Source organism: Ammospiza nelsoni, chromosome 9 (assembly GCF_027579445.1).
Source record: "Ammospiza nelsoni isolate bAmmNel1 chromosome 9, bAmmNel1.pri, whole genome shotgun sequence".
Taxonomy (NCBI): domain Eukaryota; kingdom Metazoa; phylum Chordata; class Aves; order Passeriformes; family Passerellidae; genus Ammospiza; species Ammospiza nelsoni.
The window spans coordinates 30,379,162-30,398,994 of NC_080641.1; the positions used below are offsets into that span (position 1 = coordinate 30,379,162).

At 40.3% G+C, this 19,833-nt stretch overlaps 2 protein-coding genes across 6 annotated transcripts in view; one reads left to right on the top strand and one right to left on the bottom strand.

The window, feature by feature from the left end:
- EPS15 (epidermal growth factor receptor pathway substrate 15) overlaps positions 1 to 14,153 on the bottom strand; it is a 68,294-nt gene extending 54,141 nt beyond the window's left edge. For 2 of the 3 annotated variants that reach the window (XM_059477938.1, XM_059477933.1), the window contains exons 1-3: positions 13,953 to 14,153; positions 10,553 to 10,668; positions 10,345 to 10,464 (exon numbers count right to left, since the gene is read on the bottom strand). In XM_059477938.1, coding sequence (XP_059333921.1) covers positions 10,345 to 10,425 — 81 coding nt within the window. In that variant the 5' untranslated portion in view covers positions 10,426 to 10,464; positions 10,553 to 10,668; positions 13,953 to 14,153. The remainder of the gene's footprint in view (positions 1 to 10,344; positions 10,465 to 10,552; positions 10,669 to 13,952) is intronic. The other variant, XM_059477934.1, reaches the window with a different exon arrangement.
- OSBPL9 (oxysterol binding protein like 9) overlaps positions 13,926 to 19,833 on the top strand; it is a 56,546-nt gene continuing 50,638 nt past the window's right edge. For all 3 annotated transcript variants that reach the window (XR_009418954.1, XM_059477939.1, XM_059477940.1), the window contains exon 1: positions 13,926 to 14,104. Coding sequence is in view for 2 of the 3 variants with exons in the window: in XM_059477939.1 (XP_059333922.1) it covers positions 13,994 to 14,104 (111 nt within the window). In the remaining variant the exon portion in view is untranslated. The remainder of the gene's footprint in view (positions 14,105 to 19,833) is intronic.

Genomic DNA, 19,833 nt, shown 5'->3' on the forward strand with positions numbered 1-19,833 from the left:
CATCAGCAGGCAAAATGTTCCTTTAAGTGAAACACATATAATCCCACTGGTGTCAACACATAAGACTAAGGAATGTTCCCTTAAAACCTCTCTTTGTTTTTTGGACTCCTCAATAACTGACAGGAAATTATATTTTTTCATTCTTCCACATCAGGTTGGTACTATCAATAACAGAGTGTAACTTGACTGATGAGGTAGTACCAAAAATATTTGCCTTTATGAAAAATCTTTTAAATACATACAATAAATATCACTGCTAAGTATTAAAGACTGAACATGTAAAGTAAAAAATCACTAAATAGTTCACAATTCAAAATATGTTCTCATTTGATTGTACACACAATGCAATTAAAATATGAAATATCCTTAAATATGACCAAGTTATTTGCTTAATGACTGATTTGTTTACTGGTTTGTTTGGTTGGTTGATTTTGTTTGGGGTTTTTTTAAAGATTAAGTTGCGGAAGTAAGGCAGCAGTGATTCAGCCTCAATGGAATTCTTAAGGTGTGCATGTGACTGATGAGATGCCAAAGGGCATTAATGGACTCTGAACTCCATCAGCTGATAAGGAATTGCTTTCCTCTGTGCCACTTTATGTTCCTGTCCTGTTATCTTTAATAAAAGATATCTCACCTGTTGAACAGGTGAAGCTAATACAGCTATAAACAGGTATAGCTGTGCAACAAGTACAAAGTGAAAGTCTGGTGACCATTCACAATAAAATATTTCTTTAGTTTACTATTAGCAGCATTTAAAGCAGCTGTGGTAAATTCCAGTGTAATCATCACTATGACTTTGAAAAATACATCATGGATTTAGTAGCTTCACAACAGGTTTTCGATCAAACTTCCTCTCTTTACAAATAAAATTCCATTTAAATATATTCTGATTTTAAAAATGCACTGCAGAATCTGAAAGACTCTGTCAAATTTCACTGTTATTGGTAATACTAATTTAAATGTGATTCACAAAATATGAGAAGCAATTGAAGAATGTTATTTATAAATACCTACCTCAGATTACCAAAATTATTGATGATGATGCACAAGCATCAAACCACCAAGATTTTTCAGATCCCCATATCAATTGAATTTGTTGAATCAGTTCAATGACAAACAAATTTGACCTTCTCTAGAAGGACAACCCCCCCTCCCCAAAGTGCTCACAAGACAAATATATATCAGGTATAAAACTGACACAAAGAACACTGAGGTCCAAAGGAGAAAAGTATCAAGGTTTTAGGTATGAAACAGAGGCAAAAGCCATATAAAGTAGGTAAAGTCAGATAGCTGGATGAGTTTTGCAGAAATCCTTCCTGAAAGAATCTCCATGATTCAAAAGACATTCAAATTCCATCCAAAACCTGAAACATTCTTGATTGTCAGTCTCTTTATGTTTAGTGAAGAGTTTGTTCCTATTGAAATCAAGTTTACTGTAATGTTTTTCCTTACAGAAATATCTGTACAAGATGATTTAATGAATTTCTCTCTCCTTTCCTTGTGACAGAATTAATGATGGTAAATTACATATATACAGATGAGCATGAGGAAAAAAACCACTCCAAAATCATCAGCAGAGCTATTTAGTTAACTGTAAAATGAATATATAGATGAGTTGCTCAATTTAGCTCAACTCCTTAGTTCTTCTAAGTAGGGAATAAATCCCAGGATAAAAATCAGCTGTGGGTCTCCTCCAGAGGACTGCAGAACAGATCCATGTTGTGCTAGATGGCACAACTGCCAGCCCAGAAATACAAACCATGCAGGTACCTTGTGGAGATTGAGGTGAGGAAAGCCTGTATTGTTGTATTTCTAAATACAGGTATATAGTTACTAATTAAAAGAACGGAACAGAAGATCTTAGGTGGGAGTGTGTGGAGGTTTTATGTGTGTTTTAACTGTATTTATCATGTACATTGGACAACAAATTGAAGCAGATCCTACAGCCAGGACTTTTGCTGCCAGTGAGGCTTGAAAGGCAAAAAGTATCCAAAGATTGCTTCAGGACATGGATGAGGAAACTCCTGATCAAAGCCTCTGACAGAAGCACAGAAGCTTGGATTGCTTCCTTGGGTTTCTAAATTCTTTCATGGATATTTTTCCAATCAGGCTACTAGAAATTTACTGTGTTTTTAATTTAATTTCTACTTCAGGAAGTGTGGTGGGGGCAGGACAGGCAGCTTGGCATGTGGAACAACTGGCACAGATGAAAGCCAGCCAGATGGCATTAGGCTAAAAAAGTTCTCTTGCCCAAAATACAGCACCCACGTCCTTGGCAGATTCTAAAACCAGCACAGAATCTGTCTCTGTCTCCCTTTACCATTATCACACAGCTGACTTTTATATATATCTGCAGTTTTGATCCCTGCCCTTACAGCTTTGCAATAACTTCACAAATTTCTCATATGAGGAAAGCACTTAACAGGATTCAACAAGGAAAAAAATTTAATTAGACTTCTTTTTCTTTCAGGTAACTCAGTTTTTTAACATTGATGGAATAATGTTCATAAATTCCTGTAGCTCTTTGGGGATTACTAATTTAAAAAGCAATATAATTTAATCCTTGAATAAGTAATGTGAGGATCTATTTTTTAGCAGATGAGCAGATTAAATATATCACAAAAAGTAAAACGCCTCAAATTTTAGATGTTACACATTTAATTGCACATATGCAGTTATTTGATTAAATGAACTATGTGAGCTACTTGAACCAAGAAGAAATATTTCCAAGATCAATCTAATCTCATAATTAAGACTCTTCATGTACATCTAATAAGATCTGCCCGAACAATACAATATATCTACATTTGGTCAATGTTCTGTTCACAATTTATTATAAACTGCACTCAAGTCTGATCCTCATTACCAGAGGACTCAAACTTTGCTAATAATGCAATCTGGGAGTTTGCTTAATGTGAAAACCTGTAAAAAAGAAATATAATAATCTAGAAAGAGAACCTGTGACAAAACTGCATTTATCCCTCAAATCCCCTGGTTAGTTCTAGATTTACCATTCTTTACATCATTGCACTATGTGAGCCAAATTTTCTTCTCATACACAACTGCACAATTGCTATCCAAGTCCACAGGTTCACAGAACTTCATGAAGAGCAGATGGTCTTATGTCAGTCTCTAGTCTTGCAAAGAAATCTCTTCCATCTCCAGCCAGCATGAGATTCAACAGCCAGAGAAGTTCTGCACAGTGATCATGAGAGGGAAGTAGAGTGTTTCCCTGAAAACTGGACAAGGAAATGCCTAAAATTGCAAGCTGACTGAAAGAGTAAAAGGAATTGAGTCAGCATTCTGGGGAAAGGAAGGAAAAGGGAGGGGTGGAACAAGAAGTATATTCTAAAAAAAAAAAAAAAAAAAAAAAAAAGTATGGTCAAAGCAGATACCATGAAAAAGATAAGTGCTACTAGTATGCCATAAATAATATAAGACTCACATAATGCACCATTAAAGTTTATGGATCAAATCCTCTTTCCTGGCCATGATGTACTTAGGCATTACAAAGACTCTCTCAGAGCTGGTTACAGCTTTCTGATTCACTACCCAGCCCAGTTCATCTCTGGCACTGAGATGGGACTGGAGATGATTCATTAATGGAGGGAGCCAAATTGCAATTTCTCTACCCTACAATCCCTTTAAGACACTGTTTAAAGGGGCTGTAAAACTGGCTAATATATTTCCTCTTAGTTAATTCTGAACTTTTCAGTCTAGAAGAGAAATTTTCTGGACCTTGGGAGCTTTTCTCTTGTTTTGCCTTGCCTGAGCACTGCCAGGGGACCCAGGACAGTGAGCAAGGCCTAAGGCTTTCCCCTCCTAAAGCCCCCTCAGGTTTCTCCAGCTGTGTGAATGCTTCAATTTGTCCCAAATAAACAGAGTTTATTTAGATGTGTCATGCACATGTACATGCACATCCATGCTCACTGATCACTAAACTGCAAAGCCAATTCAAATTTCTGGTGTTCAGGGGAGCTGTAAGCCTGGGTGCAATGTGCCCTCCGAGCATGCATAATCTGAAACAGATGGCTCAACAGATGAGCTGCCAAACACTCAAGGCCAATTCAAATGCCATCCAAAAGTAAAAGTTATGTGGGATAAAAGTTTTTCTTGTCCCACTTCAGATAAACAGGGCCTATCTGCTTGGAAGATGATTCTTTCTCATTTTCTGCTTGTCTACTTATTCTTTTCCAATATGGCATGCTCTAGAAAACAAATTCAGTTTTTACCAGCTGACAGCATTTTCCAATCTCTTGGTTGGGTTTTTTTTTAATAAAGATCCATACTCTGGAATGAAGAGATCGCAGGGTTATTTGAACATAAGTTAAAAAACAAAGCTGACAAGGAAAGAGCAAAATACAGGAACTTTCTGACCTTCAAGGCTGCAAAGAAAAGGTTGAAAATATGAACTGTTCAGAAACCAGAATTCCTTTTCAACTCATGCTTTGCTTAGCAGCGCTTAAGCACAAATAAATAATTTAAATTGCATGGACTATGAAGTGTATTGATTTCCCATTTAAACACTCTGATCCATGGTACTAGAGAGCTCTCCCCAGCTTGTGATACTTCCTACCTTTTCCACAGGACTCCCAGCCCACAGCTTGCCTAAGTGGAGCCATTGTTCCTGCAGGCATTATTATGGCAATGTCTTCATTGTAAAGTAAACCTGATTTGAAGCTACCATATGTCTTGATTTTCCTATAAATGCGGTTTTTTGACACCTGGAATTTTTCCTGAGGGTCCGCACACACACACACACAAACACATAGACAAACACCCACCAATATCTACATGCATATATAAGTCTATTAATCTGTCTATCTCCCCAGATTCTGTATTCAGGTGTCTGAATTTCTTAACATCAGGAATCCTGACACAGGATAAATTAAATACATTCCTATTAAATACATTCAAAAAACCCAGACAATGGCAGACTGCATACTGCAGAGTTCTGGTGTGCATGAAAAAAAATGAACATTTCCAAAAAGTAATTACACAGTCTGGGCACTCACAGTACAGAACATGCCTGTGTGGCTGCTGGGAACAGAAATGACAGCCATCACTTCAGTCAGCCAAGCCCCACTGAGATCAGTCACGCTGCAGAACATTACCTATGCTTCACACTGCACCAGCTGACACCGCACTGATTCTCTGAAATGTTTAAAGCACTACAGTACTACAGTTAAGGATTTGTGGGTGTAGGAGATTCAAGCCAAAACACACAAAGAAATTGTAAATTAACTCCACAGTCAAGACAAAGGGTGTAAGATTGGTCCACTACCTACAAGAAAAAGAAAATTGCTGCCTCTGTGTTTTAGAAATTCTGTGCAATGAGTAAATGTAATGCAGGGACTGCAGCAATTAAATGTAAGATATCACTGCTGAGATGTAGCAGAATAAATTCTCATTCAAAAGCATGAACCCAAACAGATGCAATATTTTACAGACAAATGGGTTAATGTTATCAGTATATAAGTGACAGCTGGATATGTGCAGGATTTTGTTTTGTCTAAAAATGACAGATATGCAAGCCAAAATCTCAAAGACAGGTAAGACAACAGCTCATTTGCTACTGGTTTTGCTGTATTAAGAAGAGCTGTATCTGTCCTCTATTTGTCAGACTAGAAACAAAAACTAGAGAGTGTAATGCTAATGATACACTCAGATCCTCCTTTTTTGCTTCTGCATTATGAATAGCAGAGTTTAACAGGGTAGTTACATGCTTTAATCTCTTAAGTCAATGTCATAAGTTTTGCTCTAGATTATGTGCATGTAATTACCTCAACACCAAAGGAACACAAAAGTGTGATATTTGGGGTGTTTGGCCTGGAGTGGAAACACCCAACTGAACTTGTGCTTTTCTTTGCTGGTAACTTATTTCCAAAGGCTCAAGGCTTCTAATCTCCAAACTATATTGCACATTTCACCAGTAAACTAGAACAAACTATTTATTGTGTATACCCCAAGTAAACACACCACTGGAAGAAACTACCATGTCCTAAACATTACCAACTTCAGCTTATGCAAATTAAAGTTTCACTGTACACTGCAGACTTTTTTTATTGTTAGACTTCCTTGTAAGTACATTCCTTACAAGCTTATTTTCAAAAACTAATTCTCTTGGGCTATGGAAAGCAAATTATGTAACTCTCCATTTTGCCAGTTGTCCAGAGAATTTGGTTAACTCCAGTAGCACTTAGAGATTTTAATATTAATGTTATTGTAGGATTTTCTTAGAAGTCACATTGCAGATACTGCTGCAATAGTTTATTGGGGCATTGGGAAGTTCACAGACTGAACTTTTGAAACTTGGAAGCAAACAGATTCAACAAGGCCTGGATTTTTTTTGGCTTACAAAGTGAGTAACAGAGCTGCCCTGTGTGTGCTGCTGCCCACAAGCTGAGTAGGATTTCCTTTGTTTCAGTCCATGACATCTGGATGTATTTCAACAGTTCCGAGCAACTTCAGCTTCAGCCATGCTCAGCAAAACTGTTCATGTTGGAGAAGTGGCAAAGTAAGATCTGACTACTAAAATGTAAAAATTAGGCTACAATATTATAAGATCCCACAGAAATACCACTTTTTTGGTAGAAAAAAAACCAAACCCTGACAACCCAAAACTCTCCTTGAAATAATAGTTAAAGAGTCCCTGGATGAAAATAAGTTCCAAATTAAAATAAGGAAAAATTAATATTAATAACAAAATAATATTAATAATAAAAATTAGCAGTAATGGTTCAGAAGAAAGGTCTAAACAGCTCAATGTCCTGTCTCCAAGCAGTGTCAGTAGCCAATAGTTATGGAAAATGGTAGGAGTGGAAAATGTAGTGATGCTGCTCTGGTGGACTTCCCAAAGTTCCAATGATTTTCAGTTCAGAAGTCACTTGAGCTGGAGTTAATTCTTGTGAGTGGTTGTTTTACTTTGGACAGCCGATTAATGCATCCAATAATATATCCAAGGCTTTTGTCTTCACCCTGCCAAGACTGAAACCTCACCAAGGTGTGCCAGGGCTTTCCCTGATCCTTGAACCTGGGTTTTCTCCCAAGCTGATGGAGCTGCAGGAGGTGCTGCTCTGAACTGAAGCCTCACTTCATCTGGAGATCTGATGTAGCTGCATTCTGCACAAGTCTGAGAGTTCACACATAAATGGAATATTCTCCTGACAGCTCCTGAGAGCTGACACAGTGGCAAAGCACCCATCTGCTTTCTAAATTCTGGTCCAAGTGCACATCATGACTTTAGGGGAGCAATCTGAGTGTATTCTGCCAACTACTTCTTTTTCTTCTACTAAATTAGTTTTCCCTTTCTTTTTTCATTTCTCATAGAAGAGAGAGAGAGAATTGAGTAGGATGAAAAAAAAAATCTGCATTTTTGCTTTCATCAGAACAAGGAGAAAGTAAATCCTTTAAGTAGGTATGAAAAAGGACTTTTTCATTCTCAGATAAGAAGAAAAAAATCTCCAGTTTTTGGTAGGATAAACTTTGCTAGTTTTGTCTCTCATTCTTACACAAGAAACAGTAACCCTAAAGAAAAATCTTTTTGGCATCCCAAAATCAGGGCAGTATTAAATGAGGGCTTATACTGTTCATGGACTCCTACACACAAATCCCTGGGAGTGATGCTAGGACTCAAGAAAAATGATTTTACCTTAAATTCCAGAATAAAATGTAGAGGAGACAGAAACTCATTCTACACTGACACAATGGAAACTTAGTTTTAACACATACCCCTTTAATACCTCTAGTTACGGAAATTAAATGGGCAATAAAGGCACACATTGTACTTGTGTATTATGATGGATTGCTCAGCTCTAGGTCTCCTTGATTTTACTTTTATCCTTCTTTTCATCACTTATTTAATACCCTAAAAATTACCAGAGTCAGATGTCTGTTATTGACCTGGACAAAAAACCAAACCAAACCAAAAACCAAAAAAATCAAAACAAAACAAAACAAAAAAAGAGGGCAAAAAAAGATAGGGAAAAAGATATTTTTCCCTCCAGATTTTACCATGACTTTGTACCACTGAGTGTGGATACTGCTCATAACAGCCTAAAAATATGCATATATTTTGGAACCTATCTGAATGTATAAACACCAGTTTTAAATACTACCTTTGATATTGCTGTATCTATTAATAATAGATAAATACAGTGTATAAAGAAAAACAAACAGTCCTTAATTGAAAATAAACACAGCATATAATCCTTATGAATAGTGACAATACTCTAAAATACTAATTGATTCTTAGCTTTTCCCTTTCCAAATTTGCTACACATCAAACTCTAAATTTTGTGAGAAGATGATGATGGATGTATTGCATTCTTGCTAAACCAACTATACAGAGCAAATAACCTTACCTGCACATATTAATAGGGCAAACACCATGAAAAAAGATGATGGTGAGAAAGCTTTGGGAAAAGAGATTATACTTATTTGCCTCTTTGTAGCAGTGGGCTGCATACCACAGCTGCAATGAAGGAAACATTCCAGTTGAGCAGCATTCCTCTGTATCTTTTCAAAGCCTCTGTGGAGGCTAAAGCAGGAATCACTTATTTGCGGTTGAGAAAATAGCATTACATTTTCTGCATTAAATTTTAAATACATTCTGCTCAGAGGATGATAAGATGTTTAAATCAAATGATGAGACATTACCCATCTCAGCAATGCATCAGGGGTATGAAATGGGATTCAGCACGCTGTGAATTCTAAACTCCTGTATTCAGCAAAGAATCACAGACTCACACAACACCACGTTGGAATTACAATATTATCCTCAAGGATAATATGCTTCATTCTTCCTTGGTGAAAGGACAGACTAGACAATATGGCCCAGCACCTTATCAACTCTGAATTTTAGAGGTGTCCATGGCCTGTTGATCTCAAGAGTAAATTATGATATTTTAAGTTTTATAATAAAATAATACAAAGGTGACAATGAATTGTTCACCAAAATTCATTCCAGCATTTTTCTACTTGCTAGATTGATTTTCAGATTACCAGAGCTCAGCCAATGTAGAGATGGAAAATAGCCTGTATAAATATTTCTTCAGTATAAAGGCTAGGTAATTAAAAAATTTATTTTGTATTAGATTTACACTATGTTTAAGTTACAGAATCTGTTAGAAGGTGCTTTCCCCATTTAATTTTTACTGCTATTAATTCCTCTCAGAACACTGAAGATCTCAAGCGTGATCAGGATATGTGGGAGGAATTCTTTGTCCTCTGAGTAAAGTGAGTGCAGAAGATAATCACATTTCTTAACAGCCAAGCCCCTCACCAAGCCCAGAAATGTACTTCTTGAGGTGATGTTGAGTCCTGAATTGCCAATCTACACTCCTGCAACTCCCAGATAATGTTATGTCAAACTGTCATGCAAAACCTGAACTTACTCTTAAGAAACCACACCAAAAATTTAGGTTGTGTTACTGTTTCAAAGCTACTCCAACTTATAATGTCCTTAAAATGTGTTTCTCTGTAAACCTTGTAACAGGATTTGGCCATTAGGTGAGTCACTGGAGTTGCCTAATTAAGCACCTCCACTCCCTGTTTTTAACACAGAGCAACAACATCTGACAAACTCCACCCGGGGCTGCCAAGGGTCCGTGCCAGCGAGGTGAGTCAGCTGTGCCTTTGCTGCATCATCCCTCTGACAGACAGCACAGGGAGGATTAAATAGCTGCACCCAGAATAAATCTGACTTTCTGCATCATCTCTATCTTAAATGCAAGAGAGAGTCTTCAGCCCTGTCTTAAATGGTATTGCAGTTTGGCTGAACATATTCCATGGGTTTGGGGAACTGGCTCCAATATTCCAGTGCAGCTCTAAACACACCATGGAAGGATGAGATTCTGAACTGCAGGAAGGCAGAGCTAATGTCCAAAAGGAAAAGTTCCTTCTTTTGTGAACTTCCACCAAATGCAGCCATAAGCAATATGCAAAAACAGAACAGTGATTCTGAGACGTGATGACTTGATTCCCATTCAACCAGCTATAATTTGATTTTTCCAGAATATGCTAATATGGAGTCATTTAGAAGACTCAGAAAGGTCTGCATAGCCCTCAATGAAGTTCCTCATCCCTGACCAATTTAATGAATTTATGACAATTCATTAAATCAGAGAAAAACTAGATTAAAATGGACAGAATTGGGAAAATGTATTGCTAATGGCTTTTATTTCATAGCATCATAGAGGAATTGGCAAGAAAGGCCCAAGAGAATTATTTGTTTGCCTCAGAAACCAGCTACTGTCCTCCTTCCACTGTCTTGTTGATTTTTTAATAAACATTTGTACTAAAACAAGTGACAGTATAATAAATCTATTCAGAAAATCTACTTACAATGGCACTTACTGTCATGCTTGATTTAATTGTCCTCTTTGAAGAATGACTGCTTGTAGGGTGAAGGTGATTCTCTCCCATCTATCTTCCTCTCTGTAATCCCCTAAACCAAACATAATTCTAAAGAAATAAAATAAAAATGTTTATGCTCTGACAGTGCTCCTATTCTTAGTGTAGTTGGGATGTACATAGAGGGACTAGAAAATACCTGTAAAGGCCAGTAGCTGGAGACTGAGGATGACACAGAATGCTCCATCTTCTACTTGATTGTAGTTTATTACTGCATTTGCTACCCGTAAAAAATAAAATGGAAGGACCGTTTCCCTGAAGGTACAAATAAAAGACATTATTTGCTATCAACAAGTGAAAAAAGAATCATCCACTATCAGGCTAAAACATAAATTGTTAATTAGAATGATTACATTATCAGTAGTTGACACAGTGAACTTACAGGACAAGCAATAGAAAATTAAAGTACCAGCACATTTCTGAAGCTGGAAAAGAAACTGAAACAGAATGTTATTTGTTCTCTTCTCAAATGCCTTCCTTATGTTCCTCAGCACCCCAAGCAATTGCAGCTGTTGGGAGAACCAAAAGCCACTTTCACTGCTGCCAGTCACACTGCCAGACACCCTGAAGGAAACCCACAAGCCACAACTTCATCACTGAGGTTCTTCTGAGTTCAGCCATAACTTCAGAAAAATTACAACAGAAAAGCATTTTCTTCAGAAAGAATCAGACTTCCAGTGTTCTCTTGCTTCCATTGTCTACCCTGGTCCTTCACTGGTATTCACTCTGACCAGCAGTGTCTTCCTTTTGGCTAGAAACCATGAAGATTTAAACTGAAATGGGCAAAACATATAATTGACTGGACATGCTCGGACAAAGAAAAATAACATAGAGGAAATTTTTAAAAGTAGGGTGCAAATTGGGATGTCCTGGAAAACACAGGAAGGACTGGGCATATCTGAGGTTTCCCCCTACATTACTGCTGGGACAGTCTGAGTACCCTGGAGGCCGCTCCATGGTCAGGAAATGTGTGTGTGGCTGGGTAACAGAACTGAGAGCTCTGGGAGGCAAGAGAATGGTGCTGGACAAGATTTTCAGCTTGTTTTCAACAAAGGCAGCACAAGGTAACAGATGCTGCCTTCAGCCCAGGTCTGTTACCTCTGCAGTACATTCCTCTCTCAGGTGACAGTGAGTACTGAATGGTACAGAGGGTGACACTCCAGTCTGAGTAAAGTTGTGTAAAATATGGAGAACATCACAATAAAACTGTTTATAATCACAGAAAATAACAGCTCTTTGTAACTGATCCAGATGGAATTCAGACAGAACATGTTAAAGCAAACCAAATTCTTCTATTAAGAAATTACTCCCTAATTTCTATTTTAAGCCATTTTTTAATTCAAAATCATTGATGCTAATGATTTAAAATAAAAAGTGTATAAAAAGACATTATAGCACATTGCTGGTTTTAGCTTATTGATTTGTTTAAATGAACTAAAATGTTTGCATTGATCTTTCAAAATAAATTGATTAGGCCTCAAGAATCTTCATCAGAAGGATCTAAGTAGTTCGTCCTAAACCCTTCAGTAGTGCCCTCATGATCCATGCTCAATATAGGGGAGCTATCTGACAGGCACAGAACATCCTGGCATGAAAGTGCATAAATCTGTATGATATACCCTGGATGCTCAAAGACTGTTATTTCAAATGTATTTATTTCAGTTTGTATGGGGCTTTCTGAAAAACAATGATTCTCTGATCTCTGCCAAATTACTTTAAGAGACTATCCACACTACATTTTTAAAAGAAACCTTGAGCTGAATTCCCCCTTTTATACCTGTTAACACCATTTTTCCTACTCTCAACTTTTAGCTAAAACGAGATATCAAAAATACATGCGATTTCTGGTGGATACAAGCCTTTGTCACATTTCCCCCCAAAAAAGAGTCAAAGAGAACAAAGAACTGCTAAGATATGCAGTGTAATCAGAAGTTCAGGAAATTCACCCTCTGATAAACCAAGCTCTTCTGTGGAGAATTTCCTATTGTGGATGCTCTGCCCACACACAGGTTTTTCAGGGTTAAGCCAAGAGAGGTTTTGTTCCATGAGTTCTTTGCATTGTTTCAGCTTCTGTTGCATAATAGAGCCAAAGGAGTGATGTGAGATAATAAAGCTCCAGTCCAGCTACAGCTTTAACTGGCAGCACTAGTAATGTTCTGGCACCATCTGATGTTTTTTGTTTTGCTTGCCTGGGTATAATCTCTAGGCAGCCCCGCTTTGTTTAGCCAGTGAAAATAAAGAACAAAAACAGACTACTAAGGTCATATGCAGCTTGGAAAAAAAAAAAAAAAGTTATCTAAATTAACAAGCCAAATTTCAAAATCAGATGGTGCGTTAGGTACCTTAAATTGGTAACCCCATGCATAAATACACCACCAGGTGACTCCAAGGAGTCAATGCTCCAAATTCCCATTGGTAACAAACTAGTGTACAATGCGACATGTGATATGGGGAGACAATTAGAAATCTGGAATATTTCTTACTTCCTAAGATGAAACACACTGCCTTTGTGTGATTTTTTTTTCACTAAAGGGGTGATTTTCTATTAAATTTCGTTTAATTTAGTATAAAGTTGCAGTGTTGTGAGACACTAAACCTGTTTCAGCCCGACTATAAAAGCATTTAAATAGACAAAGAATATAAAAGGGCTGTAAGGGGGAAACGAAAAAATGTTACTAATGAACATGGTAGACTGCATGATAAACACAAACCTCATGGTAAAAACACTGCTGCTGCTTTATTGCTGTTCTCTAGGAAGGAACATGAGTATCCCTATGGGTCCTTTGAAGTTTTCATGTTAAAGCACAGCTCAAGTTCTGTACTTATGTCAGAGGAGATCAGTGCCAAAACCATGCCTTGCGCTGAACAACAGATTTGCAATTGTCCGTAGCTCCTGGGGAATTAATTCCACATTCTTGGATCAGTCCACAGGAAAGCTGTGTCACATTGAAGCTTTAACTTTTAAAGGTCATCTCGAGTCATGAATGGGTTTTAGACACTGTGGACGTGGAGCGCTTTGAAGAGAAGCCCCTCGGACTCCATTGTTAAGCTCACTTTGCTTTAGAGTTAAGGCACTAAAAAAAGCCGAGAGGCAGAGGGACAAGTACACCAGCGAGAGATGTTCAAAGCTTCCAAGCGGTGACAAGTGTTCTAGAGAGGAACTAAAAGATCCCAAAGTGCTTTAGGAGACAGGACGACGCCCTCCCGCCCTCACTCTCCGCAGGGCCAGCGCGCCGTGCCCTCACGGCACCGCCTCACAGCCCTGCCTGGCTCCTCGCCTTCTGCCTCCCCCGGGGCCGTGAGGAGAAGCCGCGGGGATGGAATCCCTCAGGCAGCGCCCTCAATGCCCGTACCCCGAGCTCCATCTCTCGGGACCCCGGGGCCGCCCCCGCCGGGCGCCGCTCCCCTCACGGCCCCTCCCCGCTGCGCGCGCAAACGCCGCCCCCCGGGGCAGAGTGGCCCCGTGGCCCCTCCCCGTCGCTGCGTGCCCCGCCCCTCCCCGCCCGGCGGCCGCCGAGTCTCTCCCCCGCTCCCCTCACCGAACGCGCGGCGTGCGCGGCGGTGCCGGTCCGGTGCTAAGATGGCGTCTATCATGGAGGGCCCGCTGAGCAAATGGACCAATGTGATGAAGGGCTGGCAGTACCGCTGGTTCGTGCTGGACTACAACGCGGGGCTGCTCTCCTACTACACGGTGAGGGGCGGCGGGCGGGCCGGGCGGGCGAGGAGGCGCCGGGCACCGGCTCAGGCGCAGGGTGGGGGCGGGGAGGGGACTTGGGCCGTGCGGGCGCCCGGGTGGCCAATGGGGAAAGAGGAGGCGGCGGGAGCGACCAATGGGGGAGGAGGAGGCGGCGGAATCAGCCAATGGGGCGGCGCTGCGGGGAGATGGAGTGGCGGGGGCGAGGGGCGCTGTTGTTGTTGGCGGCGGGCGGCGCCGCTGGCGGGAGCGGCCGCGGGACCCGCCCGGACTCTCCCGGCAGCTCCGGGGCCGCCCGCCCTCCTCGGGCTGCCCGTGTCCCCCTGTCCCGGAGCCCTGCTCGGTGCTGGCCGAGTCCCGCTGCTCCCCGCCCTGTCCAGCGGGAACTCTGGCCCCGGTCTGGGGGCTCAGCCCGGCCGGCGGGCGCGGGCGGTGCCGCCGTCCCGGGGCCGTGCGCGCCCCGCGCTTCGTTCCCGCGGCTCTCGGGGCGTTCCGGCCGCGCTTGGCGGGCTCGCTGCCGCCCGGCAGGTGCTTCCCGGAGCCGGGTCGACTTTCCCGTTTCCGTTCAGGACTTCCCAGCACGAACTTTTTTTACTGCTGTGTGTTAACAAACAGTGATGCTTTCCTTAACTTTTTCTTTCTTTTTTTTTTTTTTGTTTTTCTTTATAATCCCTGCCGGATCCTGCCTTACTGGCTTGTTCACCTTCCTTATTCATATTTTTACATAACTTACAAGTATTTTAATGGTAGGAATTAATATTTTTCAAGGATGCACCCTGAAATCTGAAGGCTCGCTGGGTGAGCTGCATCCATGCCCCAAAGTTTTCTTCTCGTGGAGCAATTAGTGTATCAGGCTGGATAAAACACATACAAATTAAACCTGTAGTAAGTTGGAATAGATTTACAGCAAATAACTTGACATACCACATTGTCTGTTAAGCTTTGTTTGTACAGAAGCATTGCATATAAAACTTTTTTCCCTAAATCTGGATTTCCATTATACTGGAAGCAGGGGTAAGGCTTCTGCCACAGAACTGTCGCATGCTCTCAGTTTGTTCCTGTGGGTTCAAAATCTCACACCTGGGATGTGGATGGAGAAATGGAAGTGCTTTTATAGTTGCTATTTAGTGGCTCTTCAAATGTCAGCTGCTTGACAGAGATGAATTAGTCAGTGTGGTCTAAGTAGCAGTCCAAGGTGCAAAGTCATTTAATGCTCAGCTACAGAAATAGAAACATTTGCTGATGACTGCTGTGTATAATTATAATTCTGGATATTGCACTGACTTTCATCCTATGGTCTTCAGCTGTTTAGTAGAATTATATTATTTAATTTTTTACTATGACCGGGTACCTCTACATATATGTTACACTTTCATTTTGTATAATTTATTATGTTCTCCGTCAGTATAACAACTTTTAGTTCAAAAATTTAAAAACTCTTTTTTAAACTAGCTATCTTAAAAAGTTCAAGTTGGGTTTAAGGAATAAAATCGTGTTCTCTGCTTTATGTGCTTTTGCCAGTGAGAAGTGGCTGGAGTGAACATTTCCTTCAGAATGCTCTTCCCATCTGTGAGCTCTTTCATTCTCTTACCTAAGGCTGTAAGGCATAATGTAGTGCATGTAATGCATATGCATTTACAAGGTGTTTTACAAAAGCCTTTTACCCAAATTGGGAAATTTCAATCCTACTGAAACCTGCCTGCCGCAGGATCTGGTCCTTGGGCACGCCCTGCTCTCCTGTGTGCTGGCAGGGCAGCAGGGTCAGCAGGAGCAGCGTTTGAAGGATAACTCAGAGCTAGTCCCAGCTGATCACACCCCTCTGAAGAACCAGTCCTACCCCTGAGAAGGTGATGGGGCACCGTTTTCTTCACCTTAGTGTTGGAGTAGTAACTCCTGACTGGTAGTTGATGAGGCTCGTAAATAAACAGCATTAATTTGAAACGTTGGCAGGTTTGGGATTTTATTTAAATGGAGCAATGTCCTGTTGGGAAGGAACCTGTGATCAGGTGCACAGGGCTCCCTCTGCGCCAGTTTCAGTCTGGAGCAGTGGAGTTGCCTCACTTGTGCCTGGGCTGCTGGATCTGGCCTCTCCCAGGAATGCAGTGCAGGGCTGGGATGGGCTGGGCTGGATCCAGCCCGGCTGTCTGGACACACAGCCTGGAAGCATTTCTGTTGGTACAGGGGATTACAGGTACTGATCAACCTGCCCATTGTCTCTCCGGGCTCCTCAGCCTCAGAGACACTTTCTCCAGCACATCCCACAGCCTGTTAACCTTTGGCTGGGCAGCTGTGGAAAACTGCAGGCAAATAACTCCTGATGCAGCTGAAGTTTCCATTAGGGCCCAAGCCACACACTTCTTCATGGGCGTGTCCTTGCACTCCTGGACTCAACCCTCCCTGGTAGTTACTTAAAATAGACTGCAGAAAAGCACCCTTAATGTGAAATAAACATTCAAACAAAATTAGTGTGAAATAGCACTGCACTCTGGGGGGGAAAATAAAAGTCTATGCTTTGTCTTTTGGTGGAATGAATAGCTGTTAACCTAAGTATGTTTTGGATACATACACCAGGAGCAAATGAATGCAATGAAATTCCATTTCTGCAATGATTAGAACTTTAAAGGAGCAAGTCAAAAGATTTTGCATCAAGTCAGAGTCAGGAAAAAAGAAAAAAATGTAATGGTCACATGTATTTCTGTTTTAATTTGTGTGTTCCATGCTCTGTACTTGTATTGCAGTGAACAATAGTAGTGCTGCTTGCATGTGTCAATGTGAACCTTCTCATGTGCATTGACAAAAAAGCCTTTTACCTAAATTGCCAAATTGTTGGCTTTTTTTTCCACTTCTGTAGTCCAGGAGATTTTTTCCTCGTTCAGAATTGAAATGTTCATCCTTAAATTTGCTTATAGTTACTTTTGTGTAAAGTTGCTTACAAATTCTGTATTTTACAGAGTATGATCTGGACTCATCATCCAAATATTCTTTTCATGTGGTTTTGCTTAAATAAGTGATTGCTGATATCAGTAAATTGCCCCCTTTTTTTTCTTTTTTTAAGCAAAATATGAATTAAATGACATGTGCCATTTTTGCCATTTTGGATCGGTTTGACCAATGGCTTGACAAATTATTTTTTTCCCCTCAGTATTCTTGCATTTGTGACTCTACTCATGCTTCAGTTCTTTCTCTTAAGGGAATTACTTACATTGTAAGTTACTGAAGCATTGTGGGTTTGTTGGCTTCACTGAAATATTTAGCAAACAAATCTTGAACTGGCTCATTCCTGCCTTCTGCTGGTGCAGGGGCTGTAAAGTTGTTCCATGAGCTGGATTCCAGATGAGAAATAGCTTTGTGCTAGTTTATTTTTTCAGCTGAATTTGTTCTGTTGTTTGTTTTGTTAATGTCAGTGTGGAAACGTGTGTGTTGACATTATGCTGGGAGGAGAACATGAACACAAAGAAATAGTCAAGGAGGAAAGGAGAGTTGAATGCAATTTGCTTTTTGTTTGTGTTTTCTGGCAGAACTGCTGTCTTAAATACACATCAGCTATAGCCTTGATAACCCTTGGGAATTCTGTAGAAATAATCCAGTGAACTACTCAAGTTTGAAAATCTGATTTAAATTCTAGCTTTAAGTGTACTCTTTAAATAAATATTTAAATTGTATAATAAATTGAAAGCAGACCTGGCATAGCTGTGCAAACAGTGCTAAAAACAGTGCCAGAAGAAGGTCAGTTCCTTAAAGTATTTTAAAACTTCATGGATATATGACATTTGGTGATATTGAAAGGAGAACTATTCAAAATGTTGCAGGCTTAAAGAACTGCCTTGCACAGTGAGTGAGGGCTGCCAGAAAAAATTGTTGTGTATGACAGCTCCATATTGTGTGTTCCTGAAACCAGACTGGAGAGCCTCCCATCATCTTAATGGTTTTTGCACCAGTGAATGCCTGAAGAATGGATTTTAGTGCTGTTCTTTTGTTCATCATTCCATCAAACCACTTTTAAAACATTTGCTGGTCGACTGATTTCAGGAGCAAGAGCTGTGTGAAATCAGTTGTTGGGAAAAGTAATTGTGGCCGTATGAAATTCTCTCTCCCCTCATGTTTTTTAAGATTACTACTAGTTAGCAACTTTAATACTGGTTGTATTGAAGAGCTGCTTGTGGGTTGTACAACCCAGCTATTGAGGGGGGAGGCTCAGATTTTGGAGCAGTTTTATGATTCTTTGGTGGTGAGCTGAAGGCAAACCTTGTTGACTTGATTTCAAACCATGCCTCCAAAGATGCAGTCATGGTCAGTGGCCCCATGGCAGAGACTTTCAGTTAAATGCTTCTTTCAAATAAAGTTTCTCAATCAGCAGCTGCGTGCAAAAATCCCAAGAAAGCAGGAAAAAACCACATCTGCTTTTGCACAAAGGTTCCCTCCGAGGTCTCTGTTTTCCATTCTCAGATGAAACGACACTTTTTTCTTATAATAACTTGATCTTGTCACGTGCCCTGAAAACAACTCAGTGAGTCTATTAAAAACAGACAAAACTGTAAGTGAACTTGTCATAATAAAAATAATTTTGAATTTATGGTCATGGCATATAAAATATTGTTGGTTGTCATACAAGGCTAAATTGAATTTTGTGCATTAAATTTTGTATCACAGGTTTCCATGCACTGAATAAACTGTTAAAGGATTATTATTGAAGTAGTTGACTCCTCTTTAGTAGTTAAATTTCAGCTACAGGCAGTTTAGTCTGTAACTGTGCAGTTTTGGGGAAGAGACTGAATGGAGAGTTCCAGAACTGGGCTGCACCTTTTACACCTCGGTGCAGTTCAAGCCTCGCATGAATTAATTTCTCATAGGATTCTTTAAAGCAGTGTAGTGCTTTCCCGTGCCAGGACCTATAAAATGTTGCCTTACCTATTTTATATAATCCTGGTATCTGTTTGGGTTACATGAGCCCCAGTGGCGCCTCAGCTATTGCTGCAGTGTTTTATCTCCTGTTTTATGACTGCACCCACAAAAGTCCCAGTGTTGGCTGTACAAACAACAGGGCTGTGAGATGCTGTCCCTGAGCTCAGGGAGCTTCTCCTCTGAGACTGGGGTGTGCCTTGGAGGGGAGGAATGGTGGGGCTGGGAACAGCCTGCAAAGTCTTTAAATTGTTGAGGTCTGTTTCTGCTTAAAAAATGAGCGTTGCCTTAGGATTTGATGAGAAAAAATAACTGTTATGGAAAGCGATCCAAATTTAAGCTTCTCTTGTAGATGTAGATAAATTGCAAAGATTACTGTTTTTAGATACAGCTTGTTCCAGGTTCTTCATCCTTAACAGGAAATAAATGTCCCAAGCGGTTTTGCTCATCTGTGTGCTTGTGTTAGGGATTTCCATGACAGCACTGAGTGAGTCAGAAATGCACCTCTTCAAGTTCTGCCCTTCTGATGCAAGCAGAACTCGTGCCTGAGAACTTTGGGAGGCGAAGAGCAGCTGGGTTTTATTGGAAACCTTAAACTTTGCACGCCACAGCTACAACTCAAATGAAATAGTAGCACTTCTAAAGATGAAGGAGAGCTGGGGGTTTTTGGACTTGGGTTAGGATTCTAATTTTGTTTTGTTTTCTTTAAATAGGCCCAAACATTATTTTTATTTCTCTCAAGAAGAAATAAAAGGTTACCTGAAATGTCTTATGTTAAATCAGTTCTATATGTGATCAACTTTGCTGCGTGGATGTAAAAGAGGAAC